The sequence below is a fragment of the Anser brachyrhynchus genome (genome assembly GCF_964034855.1).
Source record: "Anser brachyrhynchus genome assembly, chromosome: 7".
In the NCBI taxonomy this organism is placed as follows: domain Eukaryota; kingdom Metazoa; phylum Chordata; class Aves; order Anseriformes; family Anatidae; genus Anser; species Anser brachyrhynchus.
In genome coordinates this window covers 20,725,069-20,742,988 of record NC_137701.1, presented here as the reverse complement: position 1 = coordinate 20,742,988, position 17,920 = coordinate 20,725,069, and the positions used below count along the sequence as shown (strand labels likewise).

At 35.4% G+C, this 17,920-nt stretch overlaps 1 protein-coding gene across 9 annotated transcripts in view; it reads right to left on the bottom strand.

Annotated features, from left to right (window-relative positions):
* METTL8 (methyltransferase 8, tRNA N3-cytidine) overlaps nt 1-17,920 on the bottom strand; it is a 92,896-nt gene that overhangs the window by 8,989 nt on the left and 65,987 nt on the right. For 3 of the 9 annotated variants that reach the window (XR_013953967.1, XM_080600997.1, XM_080601004.1), the window contains 4 exons: nt 10,697-10,855; nt 8,402-8,493; nt 3,107-3,495; nt 2,467-2,516 (listed from right to left, as the gene is read on the bottom strand). Coding sequence is in view for 8 of the 9 variants with exons in the window: in XM_080600997.1 (XP_080457123.1) it covers nt 2,467-2,516; nt 3,107-3,495; nt 8,402-8,493; nt 10,697-10,855 (690 nt within the window). In the remaining variant the exon portion in view is untranslated. Of the gene's footprint in view, nt 1-2,466; nt 2,517-3,106; nt 3,496-8,401; nt 8,494-10,696; nt 10,856-11,692; nt 11,813-17,373; nt 17,480-17,693; nt 17,896-17,920 lie in introns of those variants that run through there. The other 6 variants (XM_080600998.1, XM_080601001.1, XM_080601000.1 and 3 more) reach the window with 6 other exon arrangements.

Below are 17,920 nucleotides of genomic sequence, written 5' to 3'. Positions count from 1 at the left end.
GATGAAAGTAAACATCAGTGTTCACAGAACTACAGAAGGCCTTTTGGGGTTCTCCACAGGTTTGACCAAGCACAGTTTATTGATGTCTAGCATGTGGAAAGCCACATAGGTTGTAATGAACCAATAGGCAGACAAATTCATAAGAATGCCAACATTCAGTTGGTATAAAATGGAGACTTATAGCCTTGTCAGGGAGGAAGTGGAAAAGAAAAAGAAAGAAGGTCGTAGAGGGCTGTCAGGATTGACAACAATGTCCTGGTGTTGTATTACATAAACGCACACAAATAGGTCACATTTTCTTACAGAAGCATTGGACTAAATTTTATCATTAGCCCATGTATGCAGTATAATTAGCAGTATGATGTTGCTAACTGGGGAGGTGAGAGAGGGGCGTAAGGTTTGCAAAAGTCACCCTCAGTTCTGTAGAGGTTTGGGTTCCCATGTGCCACCTAGGTGTGGTTTTGATTAGGTTAAACTGTATTGGCTGTTTCCCTTCATTATCCCCTTTGTTTCGTAAGCAAAGATGAATAAGAATTTCCTGTACCCCTGTTTTGCCTTCCTCTCCCATCCACAACTAAGCCAGGTGCAAATTTCCGTGTACCATTCATCATACACTAGTAACTCAAGGGAGTTTTTTTTTTTCACCTCCAAAAAACTAACTCAGAATAAACTGAGAAAAGTCCCCCAAAAACCAACTGAGGGATGACCTCACCATCAACTCATGATAGATTAACCTCTCCTAAAAATTATTTGAGATTTTGGACATACTGTTCCTTCGGAAATGGAATTACTAAACTATGACAGTGCTATGACTATAAGATCTCACAGTATATACAGCTGAACTAGTGACCTTTGTCTGAGGGTTCTTCAGGAAAAGCCTTATGGACCAAATATTTTCTATCCTTGCTGCTGAACAGAACTTTTATGAGCTCTGCAATCATGATGAGGGTTGGTGAGTTAAGGTATTTACTGTGGATGAGGACAAGCAGCCAGGCTTTGGACCCAGCCAGTCCCTTGGCAAAGGTCAAGCTAGTTACCTAACTGAGTTATTAGAATGTTATTACTTTTACTTTTTTTTTTTTTCCTTCTCAGAGAGCAGAATAGGAGCCATGTGGAAAGTCAACTTAAAATAGAGACACAGGTTGATCTGGATGGTTATTTCATGACCGTGGTTTTATATTAAAAAGCAGCTTAAATTTTAAGGAAATATGGGGAAGCTGTGTTAAGAGTTTGGTTACAAACCTAAGTCGAATATTTTTGTAGCCAGGGTGCAACCATACTTGACTCTAGCTTTTTTTTTATTTATACAAAATACAATTTTTATATTATTAAATTCAAAGTAAAACCAACTGTGCTTTAAAGTCAAGAAGTCAAGCCTGGTAAGAAGCAGGAGATATTTCAATCAGGTCATATACAAGACAGATGTGTAAGTTGTCCAATGTACCAACCAACCTGAAGAATTTGCATAAGAATGTCCAGGAAAAATATTTTGAGTGGATTATTAATTATGAGAAATGCCAATGTATGACTAATGCTGCCTGTGAGGAAAAAACAAAAGTTTGTCCCATCTATTTTAATACAGATATTCGGTGTCTTTTCCCTATGTAGTGTTAATTTCCAAACTTTTTATATGACACAGCGCTTCTCTTTCAGACTATGCTGTCTAAAGCAAAACGTGTTTTAGGATGAAGATGCATTGCTAACACTAACAGGTTTCATTTATGACCCCAGTACATCACTCAATTCCTCCTGGTCTCTGTTTCCATATCTGCAAAATGGAGTATTTTTGCATCATCGTGATGCTAGCAATCAGAATTCATTTATAGAATAATGAACATGATCTCCTGGAGGCATGAATAAAAAGAAATCTATTTCAATCCTTGATATCTACACAGCCCTTCCAATAAAACCTTCCTGCCTACACGGAAGGGAGGACATGCTGTCATAACAGCATTTTCTAAAACCAGAAGCTAAGTGGATTAAATGTTTCAGGGAATTAAGTAATGCAATACAGGACTCGTGCCTTCCTTGACACTAAAACCTGAAGCAATATGATAAAGTGTGCCAGCCAAATTCAGAAGTAACAGAACTTCTCAACAGTAGATCACATCATTATTTACTGTCTGTGTTTGGCTCCTCAAAGAGGTATCTGGTAGCCTTACAGGAGCACATAAAACAAGGGACATGAGGATATTTAACCTGTCTGAGATTAACTACAGTAAGTCAGCCTGAATGCACCTGAAAAAAACACTTATCAACAAATACGGTCCCCTGAAGACTATGGGCTGAACAGTATGAGGAGTATCTTGTACTGATGCTAGCAACACTGTCTGTGGTCTTCAAACACTAAGAATTTCAGGGCTGTAATGCAGTCAACGCTTCCTGAAGCACTAGTCTAGTACCAACATTAGAAGAAAATGGAGATCAAAATGGAACTTTGATATCTGAAAATATGTCACGACATACCATATAACTTTCAAAATAGGAAAGACACTATTTCCAGCACCACAGCCAACCTAAAATCATAAGAGGAAAAATAAAAGTTAATATAAATGAGCAAATAAAACTTTTTCTTTTTTTTTTTTTTTCCCAATCTTAGTTAGTAGGTAGGACCCATTAGGCTTGAAAGTGTATTGGACAGAAAAGGTATAAACAGCTCACACAACAGTTCTCAAATCACTGTCCCTATGATCACATTTCTCTTCAGTATCTTTCCAATTCAGTATCTCCTCCAATCTTTCCAAGAATCCAACTCTCAAACTGCATAGGAAAATGCAATATTTTTATCCAATTTTTCAATTTCACTATTTGGCAAGAATATGTCAAGTATTGAGAACAAAGCACTTTAAGACAGAATTTTCCCTAAGAAATTAGAAACCCAACTTCCACTGAAAATGGAATCTGACCACCAATTCTGACTTGGGAGAAACTTTAAAGAGGAAGCAAAGCCAAGATCCTGGGTTCCTCTGAAAGGTTCTGCCATAAATGAATGTAGTGCTTCAAACTCTAAATGTTTACTTTCTTGATAGTTACTAAGCATCTTTATCAGACTTTTGAGCAATGATATAAAGCCGAATACAATGGATAAAGCATTTGAGTGCGTTACCTCTAATATTCTGTAAGTGGCACCACTACCAGGGAATGATTCTAGCCGGCCAAGCTCTTCTTCACAGTTTTTACCCTGAGGGTTGTCAGCAACAGATTTTGATTGTTTTTTATTATATACATATCCTTGCGCAAAAGTAGAATCATCTCCATAACTTTTCTTCCAATACTTTTCTCTTTCCTTCATTCCATTCTTGTGTGAAAAACTGTTGGTAATATTTATTTTTGTGTGTTCTGAAGATCTTTCCTGTGTTTTCAACCGTTGTCTCATTTTTTCTGGAAGAATTTCTGGAAATTCCAAAAACAGCCAATTGCGATCCTTGAAAAAGTTATTTCTGTGAGTCTTGTAAAATTCATTCCAATATTTACTGGCTTCTCTCTCATATTGCTCTGAAATTAAACCAAAACAAGAACTTGGTGACTATGAGCTCGAATAGAATATTGTAAATATTCTAAAATATTTCTTAAATATTGTTATTATATATATATAATATTCTTAAATATTGTAAAAATAGAATATTGTAATAGAATATTGTAAAGCAATGTGGAATTTGGACCCCAAATTTAGTTTAAAAATGTGTAGTTTCCCATATGGTATGCATCTAAATAAAAACATACAGATTTGGGGTCTCAACTTGGTCTACATTCAAAAAAACTCAATGAGTTTTCAGTAAGATTTTATCTCGCTTAGGATGGGACACAGAGCCTTTCTGTATTTTCCATGATTTATGAAACTATGAACAATTACGAAGTTATTGGTAGCTAGTACATCTCTAAAATATATCACTTAGAAATCCAGTTCTGTGAACTGGAGTGATAAATGCTACCACATAGAAAATAGGCAGGAATTTACTCTTAACCATTCAACAACACAGTTCTGACAGATACATATTCAGAAGCAACCTATTGGCTTTCTTTGAAAATACTTCAAAGAGTCTTACAGCAGACCTTTGTGTTCACTTTTAATTTCCTATTGAATCATCAACGAATAGGTTTGGGATGGGTTTCACCCAGTCAGGGAATTGATATCCCTTCCCCAGAGAAGTCTGTCTGACTTGTTCTTAAAATACCTCCTTTCATATAGGTTTGTCAACTTTCTTCTGTAAGGTATTATTAACCCTCACCATCTGTACAGTTAGAAACTAAATAATCTGAAAATTTAAACTACCTAATCTGAAATTTAAAAAACTACCTAATCTGAAATTTACTTACTGCAATTTAAGTCCAGTAATTCTTGTCCCATTAACAAAGTAGACAGAGCAAAGATTATTCATTTCTCTTTATAACACCTATTTACTTATTTTAAATCTTTTGCTATGTCTCCCATAAATAAACTCTTTTCTAGATTGTATCTCCTTTTCCCCCTGCAGAAGTAGTGATTTTTAGACTTCTGATCATTTTTATTGTTCTTCTCCAGACTCTTTCCAATTCATCTACTTCTTTTTGGTGCTGTATTCTGATGAAGTCATTATCAACATGGAATAAAAGTAGTATTTTATGAGTCTTACAGGGTGCAATTCTGTTTATAAATCCCGACGTGCCATTTTGCAACAGCATGACACTGCTGATTCAGCTGGTGATTCACCACAACCCTCAGATCTTCTACAAAATGACTACCTAGCCAATTGTTCCAGAACCTAGCTTTCACCCCCACCCCCTTCAGGGAATTATTCCTAAGCAAAGTGTTCTGCCCTTATTTTTTATCAGATTTAACTCTGTATCTTTCAGAACCGTTTTTTCCCCTCATAATTTGCCAAGATATTTCTGAATCCTAATCCTGCTCTTCACTGCAATTGAAACACCTCTTCAGTTAATATCATCTTCAAGTCTCCCATTCTTGAAATGACTAATGGAAACACCAAGCAGTACAGCAGTACTAGACATAGAACAAAATGATCCTCTGCCCAGCACAGCTTCCATTCTCAAAGGAACTCTCTTAAGTATTCATTCACCAAAAAGCAGTTTCATTAGCTCTTGCTTGCCTAACTTGCCTATGAAAATGTCAAGTAAATAGTAGTCAAAAGCCTGAGTAAGGATAAAATTCAGGACATCTGCTGTTTTTAACTTATCCCCAGGGCTCATAACCTTCTCCAAAAAGGAAATTAGCTTGATTTTACATGATTTATTATTTAAAAAAAAAATTGTTGGCCAGTATTCATCTCCTTTGTTCTTCCAAACTCAGTGTCTACAAAATGTGGATTATCTGTTCCAATATTTTTCTAGAAACAGGAACTATAATTCTCTGACTCGTCTCTCTTCCCACCTTCCTTTATAAAAAAAAAAAAAAAAAGAAAGAAAAAAAAAGTTAAGTACTCTTTTCTGCTTTCCTGGTCATCCATATACTCTATGGATGTACTTTGTATCCTGTTCTTTCTCAGAGGTAGAACAAGATCTTTCCTTCTTCTCACTAGCACTAATTGTGCTAGCAACTGGACTGCAGCTAACCCTTTCAAAGGAAGGCTGATATAAAGATAAGAATTACAGCTTTTTCAATGCCTCTTTGGTTGTTGGTTTTCCCTTCCTTATCCTACCTGCTAAGTACCAAACCAAATCTTTATCTTGTTTTTCCCCAGTTCCAAAGCATTTACTGAATTGTTTCTCATTATCCTTGACATCTCTTGTGAAGTGTACATCATGTGTGTTGCCTTTTTGATTTTGTCCCTATTCACTCAAATTAACCAGTCAATTCTTTTAATATAAATGAAAGAGTAAATATATGTAGCACTTCTACTGCTCTCATTTATATCTTAACGTACCATTTCCTAAATCATTACAGCTTTTCAGAGATAAACAAGGCTGCAAATTATCATTAGAGGCACAGACAGACAGTGGGAAGTGGCAAGGAGGTGGCAGAATGCCTTGTCCTAGAAATCTGAATAAATTTTAGAATTTAACATTTAATACATCCAATTGTATTATTAAAGGGCAAGACCCAGCCACGCACAGCAACTGTATTTATAATCTAAGTGCAGAGCTGATTGAGGACATATATACCAGATTTCAATAGTGAAAGTTAGACATTTATAGAGATTGCTCAGCTCCAATTTAAAGAACAAACCACTTACTCCAAAGATTCTTAAATCATTATCGCCCCTTATTATAGTCACTATTTTTCTACAAGTTCACTCGGAACCCTTGTACTTAAATGTCCATTAAGCATTCCAGATTTCAAAACTGAAGGAAGGCGATTGCTAAAGTCAGCCGTTCAAATTGTATTAGTTTAATATTACATAGGTTCAACTACAAGAACACTTTCCTTTCTCTCACTGGTCACTCCTGCACAGGCACACAAGCAGTATTATTACCATTATATTTTTTTCCACACAGATGTTACAGAAACTGCAATTATACCAACTCTGGAAATATACCTATTTTTTTTTTTAATTCATCAGAAGATAACATTACATATTTCTCATCAATAAGTCTGTAATTTTCACTTTGTTTTGTTAATCTGTATGTTTCCTGAAGCAGAGTGGGCAGTCACCCTATTGGCTCATAAGGTTTGTTATATATTTTTGTCGTTGTTGTTCCCTCTACCCCCTCTCCTGTTGAATATTTAAAAGCCTGACTACTACATTTTCAAAAGCATGTAAAAATCACAAAACTAATTAAGATATAACCCTTTGAGACAACAACAACAAAATCTATTTCTTAGTCCATTTGATTTCTCTCCTTAACAGAATCCATTATGACTTGTATTTCATACACTGGCAGTTAGGCCTGAGAAGAAACTGAACATGCTAACAAGTAAATCAAATTCCTAAAAGTAGCATCATGTATTCATTCACTTTCTCTTGTTTTACTGAGGCTCACCAGAACGATTCTATTTTAGTGACATAATAGTATTGTTGAAATTTGTCTTTTCTTCCCCACCCTTACTGCAGTTTCCAAGGCCCCAAAATAACCTGCTCATTAGCTTCAGTCTAGTTCATTGTTAACACAAATAGGCCAAAATGTTCTTGCAGAATGAAGTTGAAGCTTTCTGAAGGAACAGTATCAGCAATGCTCACCTATTCAAGCTCTTAACAGAGAGGCATTCACAGGAAACATTCCTGGATTCTTTTATTTCTTGGCAATAGACAAATGCCTGATTATTTCATTTCTCACCAGCCCAAACTAATTTCTAACTGATTGTAGGTAAATAACAAAAGGATCCATGAGCTATGTGGTTATGCTGTTTACTTTTAAATCATGAGCTCTTTTCCATTTTTTATACAAAAACACTGGAAATATTCTATGCCAGTTTTGAAAAACAAACATTGTACTCCTGGATTAAGATAAAGAATGAGAGAAGCAAGAACAGAAAAGGGCAAGATGACAATCCCAGAGCATTTAAAGTGATGAAGGGCACACAATCCAAAGTGCACTCACAGGTAATTCAAATACACTCCAGCATGTGCCCTAGTTATATCAATAAAACTAAGAACAGGGTCATAATGACACTATCTAATTTGACACATTTAAGATACGCTAGGTAAACTCTTGCCCAGGACATCAAAGTAATTGTTTTCAGAGTATCCTTCTAATAAAAGAAGAAATTAAGAATCCAATCTTCTATGTTACTATCAACTTAATACTCCAGCTTTATATGCAACTATTGAAGAGTTCAGTCTAAGGTTTAGTTTGCCAGTTTGAACCTAGAGCTATCATACTTCAGAAATGCAGAATATGTTAAGTATTCCCTCTGAAGACAGGCATGAGACTTAATCATTTACAGAACAGACTCTGCATGATATTCTGAAACACCTTCCACATGCAGCGAACACGCTGCTTCCTGAAGCACTCCCCGCTCAGCCTGGCCCATGCAGCAAGGTGGGGCCAGCTGGGACCAGTGCAACTTTCGTGGCACTTAATAGAAATATGGTGCAATGTAAAAACACTAGCTCTCTAAACAGTCCACAAATCATTAAAAAGAATTTGAATATTCTACATGGGAATTTTCATCCCCAGCACCTTAACTGTGTGCAAATTCACTCCCTTTGGTCTGTGAGGTAGAAGCTTTATTCTGAAGAACTGCAAAAGGAGTCAGAACTTGGAACTGCTCTGTACTGATTTAATTGATTTACATATATTCTGTTGCCCCCACAAAAGGCAAAGTTTCTCAAAGAAGTAACTGAATTGTTAGAAAAACAAACTTTAGGACAATCCTTTGAGGCAACAAAGGAAAATGAACAAAAATAGATTTAGACTGGAGAATGTACAAATAAAAGCAGTACTACCAGATTTCAAAGCATTTTTAAATGCTTTAATAATTGGCATTGAAATGTGAATTTTTAAGCAATTAAGAATTAGTTACCTTGGTCTTCCAATTGAACTTTCACAAGCGAGTTCTCTGCTGCTTTTTCCTTGGCTTGCTCCTCCTCTTCTTGTGACCACTGCATATGGTCCCTGCAAAAAGGTAATTGAAGAACTAGTCTTTAAACACAACTTTCCGTAATCATCTTCTGAGGAAAACAGTCACAAATAAGCTACATTATCTCAAGTCCACTTGCTCTTAAAATACAAGCAAATGACCACAAGGAGACCTGCAGAGTTAAAAACAAAGTTTCAGTGTGTGATAGACAAATAGTTGGGTAAAACTCAAGTGGAAGTTTTTCTCAATCATTTCAACTGCAAATGGGCTGAAGCAGTATGCACTTTTTTTTCTTAAGAATAGGATTAACACATATCTTGTTAACTGAGTGGGTTTATAGAAATGTATTTTCAGCATCCAATTAAAACTGTATTTAGTTGGATTTAATAACAGGCTTATCAACAAACAACCTTATGCAAGAAACTTCTCATATTACTAGCGTTTATGATGATGAGAAACAAAGGTCATCCAGCAAAAGAATCAGCTGTTTCTGAAACAGGCAGCATAATCCACATATTCAAGCAGAATAGGTGGAATTGTTGAACAAGATTTTACTTATCTTGGGGAACAGAGATAGGAAACATTTTAAAAAAGAAAGAATAAGATATCCCTAATAAAAGACAAACAGTGCTGCAATGGTTCCAGAGGCTATGCTACCTGTACATGTTTAAAATGGTTCACTAATGTCATATTAATTCATGAAAGTGTCACAGAACCAAGCAAAGACCTGACCCTGATGACCAAACTGCATTCCCTGCAGATTCTGTTCGGATGAGGCCACAATAGGGAGTGCAAAAAAACGCACTGGCAGCTTTCAAAACAAATCATTTGTCCCTCCAAATCTTTCAGTCTGAAGAGTTTTAGAAATCACATTTAATTAAATTATATAATTCAGATAATATGTTAAATCCTAATCCTAAAAAAAAAATAAAAAATTAACTGAAAGCCCATGATTAAAATTCTACTGCTTACTATGGAAGAAGGAACCATGCACCAACTTGAAAAGAGTCCACTGTCTCTAAAACCAATCAAGCATCTTCCTGTTCTGTGCTTGGAGACATACAAGTAACTTAATTTTCAGGTCTCTTACGCAGTAAGCCTAAGCCCTGAAATTTGTAATCTGCTAACCCAGTGTTACGTTACCCATTAGCATTTGGTTATCATTAGTTACATCCAGACCCTTCTCAGCTATTGCTAAATCCTTGCTCAAAAATTGTGCGTGTCAGAATTCAAAATATATTTTCAAATTATGCAGAAAGTAATTTCTTGTTTAGCTTTCAAATTCCCCATTTCTCTTTTCAGCAAATATTCCTTTTTCTTAAGTTACGAACTACAGGAATAAAAATTCCTTGTATTCCTAATATCTTAGAAAGTTATTTTTCCATTTTCTAGATAGATTTAGATATTCTTTTAAAACTTCTGTATCAGTTACTGTTTTGTATACTTCATCTTATTCATCTCCATTTCATAGAGAAAAATCTATTCAATCTTACTTCATAAGACAGTTTTCAATTGGGTTGACCAGCATTCTCACTGTTTTCTGACCCCCCATTAGTCATAAAAAAATACCTTTTAGAGATGGAAATGCTCTGTTGCTTATCATGTCAATTATTATTCTTATTAGTACTTGCATGTTAATATTTTCTCTGCTATAAGATCACTTATTAAGATTCTTTTTTTGTTGTTGTTGTTTTGTTTTGATTTGACTTTTTTTTTTTTGGTTCACCAGAGGTTGCCATACAGTTCACAACTATAAGTAACATTTTCAGTACATCTTTAGAAGAATACAACTTACAAGTTCCTTTTGATATGGTGTCAGTTTTAGAATATAGTGCTAATCCACTATGCAACTCTATTGTACCTAAACAGTAACTTTCTGCCATTAGAACATACAGTAATTATTCTCCACACTTTATGTTTCCTAATTTATTACTGATCTATAACAATATTTTGCCTCTCATTCCATGATTATCTACTTCCTCAGCAGCTTTTTTATGGAAGTCACTGAAAACTCGTAACTGTCAGGTTAATTGTGACAGTCTGAAGTTCTCCCTAGCACTACCTTTCAACATCCATTCTGTTACCCCATTGCTTTTTTTTATGTATTAACATATAAAAATAAATACATACATATATCAGCATGATATATATGTATAGATATACACATAGATATTGTTATTCACCATAGTAAATAATATATAAATACATAAGAAAAGCATCCTTGAACAGACATCTCACCACATGTTGTGCTCAAAAACTTTAGAAGGATCAGTTAAAATCCGTGATCCAAGTGGAACAGCTGGTCGTCGACTACTTTGGTGCCTCTGTTGCATCTTGCTTTTTCTCCTCAGACACAAAGCAGAAAACCTTCTAATGAAATTCATTTTGTTCAGAGATCTGAAAACACAATTAACTCAAATCACAGTTTTGCTGTAACTTCGTTGTTTATGTCATTTAGATGAGAAACTGGTCAAATAATCAAGAACCAATATCAGCTTTAGTAATAATCTTTTGCTGTAATGTCAATTTAAATGCTTTTTAGAAAGTAGCAACACCCCCTGCATGCACTGAAAGCCCAAATAGACCCAAAGTAGGCTACTGCAACAAAACCAGTTGAAGTATACGTTATTTGGTATATTTTCAGAGCCCTGTCAGACAGTAGGGGGAAAAAAAAATCACAGTAAAACTGTAAACCAAGTTTGACATTGTACCTTTAAAAAGACAAGCAAAAAGTCATCAGTATCGAAACCACTTGTTCTAGTGGGTACGTACTGTCATTGGGCTTGACGTTTTTCACCTCACTCACTAGGTAACAGCAAAAAAAGTAATTCTAGAACTGTGACTGTGGTTTTACGCTTTTAGACAGGAAGTGAAATATTCAAAAAGTCAATTCAATATTATGCACCAGAAAGCCTTCCAAAATTTCTGCTGCGTATTTTCCTTATCCCTGCTCAATGCTCCCTTTGAAATGATGGTTTCAGAGGTTAAACTTCTATTCATACAACTTATAAAATGCTTGAGATTTTTCTATTACATGTGTAACGGCCTTCTATTGCTATATTTTACTTCACATGGAATCTCTTTATACAGTATTAATAATAAAAGATAACAAGTGTGTGTAGCTAGTACCAGCAGTTTGTCTTTTTTTTGTTTTGTTTTGGTTTTGGTTCTGGCATATTCTTGTTAACGTAGGCTTTCTGGGAGATGAGTAAAATGAAATACTCCTCCACCTACTTTTATTCTGATGTGCCTTTTGTTCTTTTTTCCTTCAGCTGCTCTGCGTATGACTTCAAAAATGATTCTTAGTACCTTTTTTTTTTTTTTTTTTGAGTGCTTCTGCTGTATAAACCACGCATACAAATTTAGTGCACTGGAAATACAAAATGTAGTTACAAAAGAACAGGCACAATTTAAATACACACATTATTAGAAAACATTATGTGCAAAAAGGTTACAAAATGAAGATTTTTATCTTCAGGAAAATACTACTATTTGATCACAAGTGTTGTACTGTGAATAAAAAAGACAAATTTGTACACATCGATACAAAGCCTGGCAAAGAAATTACTTCAATTAAATGAACAATTCCTTATTTAAGGTGTACTTTTGAATGAGTCATACTTTTAAAAGGGCATTGTTTATTCAGTTTAAGCCTACAGAAAAACAACAAAAAAAAAGATGAAATTTTCTATCTAATTCTGTTTATTCAGTTTAAGCCTACAAAAGATGAAATTTTCTATCTAATTCTATCTATTAAATGGCTGCCAATGCCAAATATAAATACTGTTATACTTGGGCTGCTGGGACTGCAACATGCTATCACGATGCTGGGCATTATCATACAGGGAAAATGTAACATTTAGACCTATTAACAAAAAAAAACCACACTACTAAAACTTCTTCTAATTTAATGATTTTATTAAGGTGCATTTTTTTGGTTAGATGGTGGTTGTTTTTTTTTTGTTTGTTTGTTTTGTATTTTTTGGGTGGGGGGCTGAGCAACTAAAATTCCAGCTTAAACTTAAATTACTACAAACCATTCATACTTTCTTTGTAAAAGCATGTGAAGTGTGTATGCATCACTTCTCATAAGATGAAAAATTATTAATGCATGTGAAATACTATGAAATTGCAGCTACGAGGCATAAAAACTAACACAAGTTAGTTTTTAGTTGACAAGTTTTTCAAAACATAATTTACATAAAGGCAATGTTTCTGGACACAAATATGAAAAGAAAAATAAGTAATAATAAAAAGCAAAATCTGATCAATTATTATTATTATTAAATTATAAAAGTGCCTAGATAAATATTCCATGATCACATTGCAAACTGTTTACAAATCCTTTTCCTTCTTCAATCGTTCAAAAGACCTGAGTTAGTATCTTGCATTTCCTGTGCCAGCATTTATATTCAACATAAAATACAATGATTCAGCTGCTAGGCTAGTCACATAATTTTTCTTGGCTTTCTAAATATCTCAGTAAGAACATGACAAGATGCACAGATGGGAATTATATAGTCAGATGACTAAAATGATCCAGCATCAGTAAAAATCCAGAGATGTAGCTCTTTTTATAAGAATATGATCCTCCGAGTGATAATTGCACAAGTTTAGCTGATAAATTCTAAAACATCATAAAAATATAAGGACAGTGGGGGAGTTAACTTTACTGTTGCATCCAGTGATAAATATCAAGGCATAAGCACTCACATGTCCTTAAGAGTTCGTGATCAGCAGATCATGAGATTAATGGGCAATCTGGCTACTGGAAGGTCCAAAAAGCATTTAAGTTACTTGGAAGCCTAATTTTCATTTTTAGAAGGGAGTCATTCCTTGATTGTTTCTCTAATTGATTTTGTTAATGAAATAGGCAATGACCCTTTCTCTTTGTCAGATAGGATGATCACATAGCAAGAAGTGTTGCCTGAAAGAATTAAGAATTATTTCCTTGTTCACAGCCAGAGTCAGGAAAGCTTTAAGTCTGATTATCAATCCAAGCAATCCAACCTTCACCTTTAAGGATATTATCATGAAACCGCATTACACTGAAAATGCCTCTTTTGAACAAGCTTTGAATGTTTTTCAGAAAAAAAGCTTTAAAGAAACAATGCACTCAGTGACCATACTCAAAAGCAAAATGGAAGATTTTTTTTCCCCTGTGGAGCATTGCATTTTAGCCTTTAAAAATTTGTCATTGTTACAAACATCGGTCAGCCTTGAGAAAATCTTCCTCTCTTCAAACAATCTAACAGCATTTTTAGTACAGCTTTTTGAAGGTGGACATGCAGGTACATGTATCATCTGCCACGTAGACCACAAATTAAACATTTCTAATTGATGTTGGCATTAAAACCTCTGAGCAGTTACATCCACAGAGATAAAAATAGGAATACAGGGGAAAAGAACTGTTCTAATTTTGTTTTTAAACAGCGAAGTTCACACAAAAACATATGTAAACCACTTGATTAGTAAAATCCTTGAGAGGCATCAACTCTGAAACAGGTGTCAGAACAAAAATAATCCCTCATTCCTGTCTGAGAAACTAGTTTCAACGAACTTATTGGATGAGAACATTGACATTTGACTGATCTCTCACTATAGAGCTAACAACTCCTTCCATCTGCAATCACTGAGCCTACCTGTAGAGTCATCATAAAGAAAAAAAAAAAAGAGCCCTAATATAGGAAGAGTATGTACAAGCTTAGGTTACATTTCTCTACAGAAGGGTAACCTGGAAACAATGAACTTCATTCAACATACTTCTATTTGGCACCCAGAAGTTCATTGACAGAACATTAGACAGTTAAACCCAAACACTCTCCTATAAAGCATATACTGACCTATTTCATCACCATGAAACACCACCAAAACTCCGAACACCTTAGTTACACAAAACAGATGCAAGTGTTAAAAGAGTGATCATGAACACAAAGTGAAAAATTCCTTAAGATGATGCTGACACTGAAGGTATAATTATGAACTACTAGTGTTCATTCTTAAAACACACACTTCTTAATATTTCTGAGATCCAGCCATAGCCCAAGACTAGGCCAAACAAAATGGGAGAGTGGGGAGGAGGAGGATACAACTACACTGTCAACCAGATTAATTGGTTAAGTGAATACTTAATGCTAGTCTATTTTAGAAAGTGACTAAAGATGCTCTCTTGAGGCTTCATAGTCTTTTAATGATATACTTCAAAAAATTGTGCTCAGCTGAAACAATAAGAACAATAAGGTATTTCACAACTTCTCACACTCAACAAATCTAAAACTCCGAACTGTTTTTCCTTTTCATACCTCATCATTGAGAATGATGCAGGTATCCCTGTAGGCACACAGCAACTTTAAGTAAAATTACTGAAGAGCAGTGACTACCAAGACGAAAATAAAAACAAATACATGTATATTTTGATTAATAAGGAGAAACAACATCTCTCCTGTAGAGACACCACAGTTAATTTTGTTTTTCAAAGAAGTAGCAGATAAAAACAAACAAAACAAAAAACCTACAGTAGATATACTTTTAACCACGTATACAGAAATGTTGAGTAAGAAGAGTGCAGGCTAACTTTCAGGTAGCCTGTTAAAAAGGATCAAAGAAAGAACAAATAGTTTATAGTAGTAGTGGGAGGGTGGGATGAGGAAGGACAATAGATAAAACTGCTTATTTACTGAAAACATTTACGCTAAGCATCACATATCCAGGAAACTGGCAACGTAACTTGAAGGTACATTATTTGTGGTAAAATAGTATATGGGGGTATTACATAATCACTATTAAGAAAGAAAGCAGATGGACTACTATGAGGGACAAGCAGAGTACTAAAAATCCTTGAGGGTTTAAAAAATATTATTACTATTTCCTAATTTAGTATTCATGGAGAGTTGTTCTTAGCCGCTATTCTCTCTTGATACTCTTGTTGAAATTATTCTGCTATATAAACCATTTTTGCAATATCTTATTAAATTATGGGTTTTATAATTCCATTTTTATTCTTTTATTTTTAAGAAGGAACCACTGCACCATTCTCACAAAAAGGGGAAAACGTGTTCTTCAACTGAGAGTATGAACTGTAACGTAAGTTCTTGTTGGCATACAAACCTAATTATCCGGGAGCAAAAGAATCTTTATCCCCAATACTGAGGGAATCAACTGCAGTAGTTAGTATGTTTTTAAGGGAATGAAATGGTGTAAAAACATTTTGCAGCTAAACATAAAATAATGGCAATTGCAAGATCTGATACACAAATGGCCAACAAGGAAGAAAGGAACTGATATCTGAGAAATACATATTTTATTTAACGACTTTTTAGTAAATTAATGTGGGTGCCATGAACATGAAACAACTAACTAAAGCATTTTATTTGAATTAATTATATGGAAAAAAATACGGCAGTTCAATTACTATAACTGACAAATGCAATTAGTCCCATCCTAAACTAACCTGAGCTCCTTTCTCACTTGCCAAAGCAGGTAATAAAACGCTCTGACAGAAACTTGCATCCAAAATGTAGTGATTTTATTTACCTTTTTTTATTATATATTTTTTTTAATATTGGAAGATTTTGTTTTGATCAGGACAAGCGTTTCATTGAAACTACATCATTTATAATAGAGATGTCCTGACTTCACTATCAAAGACTACTTTGACTTTAAAATGAAGTTTCAATGAAGTATTCTAATTGAACAAAATACTTCAACTTGTGAAAAATACTTTAACTCCAACTGAAGCTAAATGTATACTTCGATATCTTAGAATCATTCTTGGAATGGAATTTCCACTTTTGTGCTAAATCTATTTATGATACCATTTTCAGTGTTGATTGTTCCACTTTGCGTTTGTGACACCTACTAAAGACATGGTCAGAAACAAAGCACCTATAAATATTATTAAAGTTAGGAAGATACTGGTCACTCAGTACAAGTATGTTAAATATTGCATAAAAAAGACACCAAATTCAGAAATGATTCTTTAGGTTACAATCCTACAAATACCTGTGTGTTTACCTTTACAGAAAAGGTTGAATTCTCAGACTGTAGGATACGGGATTTAAATACATAAGTATTCTGCACAATCATTTACTCCCCCTCCCCCCTTTCCCACTTTTTTCCCATTTTTCATGAGTTTTTTTTTCTGTTATTTATCCAGCAGAATATAACATAAAACTGACTTATCAAACTAACCTATTTGCAAGGTTAACATCAAGAGGAAGCCATCAATGATAAACATAGCTCAGAATTAAGGCTTCCTAGTTAACCTGTGCACCCTCTGCTGGCTGGTGCTTAGGTAGGAGAAAAAGGAGAAAAGGAGGAAAAAAAAAAGAATGCTTTATGCATATATATATATATATATATGCCCATATATATATATACTCACAGTGAGAGGACTTTTAAGTCTCCAAAGATGTTTTGCAATTACTAAAATTGTTTTTCAACCCTACTTTCTACAAAATACTGACTATGTAACTGTAACAACAAACCAAAGCTGAGTTGTCTCAACACAGAACACATTATTTCCACTATTAAAGATGCTGAGAACTGAGACAACATGGATTTTACTATGATCCATAATTTACATTGAATAATCTCATTTATTTACATCCCTGCAAGACTCTGGATGCCTACAGGGACTTTGCAGAGGTGCAACCCACCCTGCCAGCTCCTAAGTCTCCTCCAATGTCACAGATACACCGTGGCACACACTGTCCTAACCCGCTCTGCAGTGGTACAACTGCAACCACCACGCCTGTGTGTCCTGCTCTCTTCATCCAAATAACTTTAAAACACCAGAACATCACCCTTCAGGAATCTCTCATTTGTGATAGTACCAGCTAAGATGCCAGGTCCCACTCAGGGATCCTGAAGAACAGACTTTATGGAAACATAAAGATGACCAGCTTCCACATTACCCCATGAGGGCCTTTGGCGAGGAAGGAAAATGAGCTTTTCCACACGTGCCCGGTTTTTCTGCCAGCAAGTGCTGTTGATGAAAATGACAACTTTTGGGATGTAGCTCTAAAAATATAAAGATAAGTGTTAGACACCCCGAGAAGTTGCTGTTGATCCTGGAAACACCTTGCCCTTACAGCTGGGGCCTTAGCGCACCCACAAGGCACGGGGCCCAGATCTGAGATATAAGTTCCCGCTGTGGTGCCTTTCTCGGCTACACTATCTCCAACAAACCTCTTCTGCCTTTACGGAAAAAAATAAAAACCCCGGGTGAAATTACTTCACTGACGCGCTCCATACACCAGCGTCGCGCTTCCCTCAGCGAGGCGACGGGAGGCAGCCTAACGCGGGCAGCGCCCGGCGGCCCTCACCGAGCTCACGGCGCCTCACGGCCGGTCTCACCGCCACAACTCCCGCTCCCGCCGTCCCGTTCGCCTCAGGGGCGGCGCGGGAGGTGTAGTCCTTGTGCCGCCGCTCTCCGCCCCTAGAAAACTACAGTACCCGGCG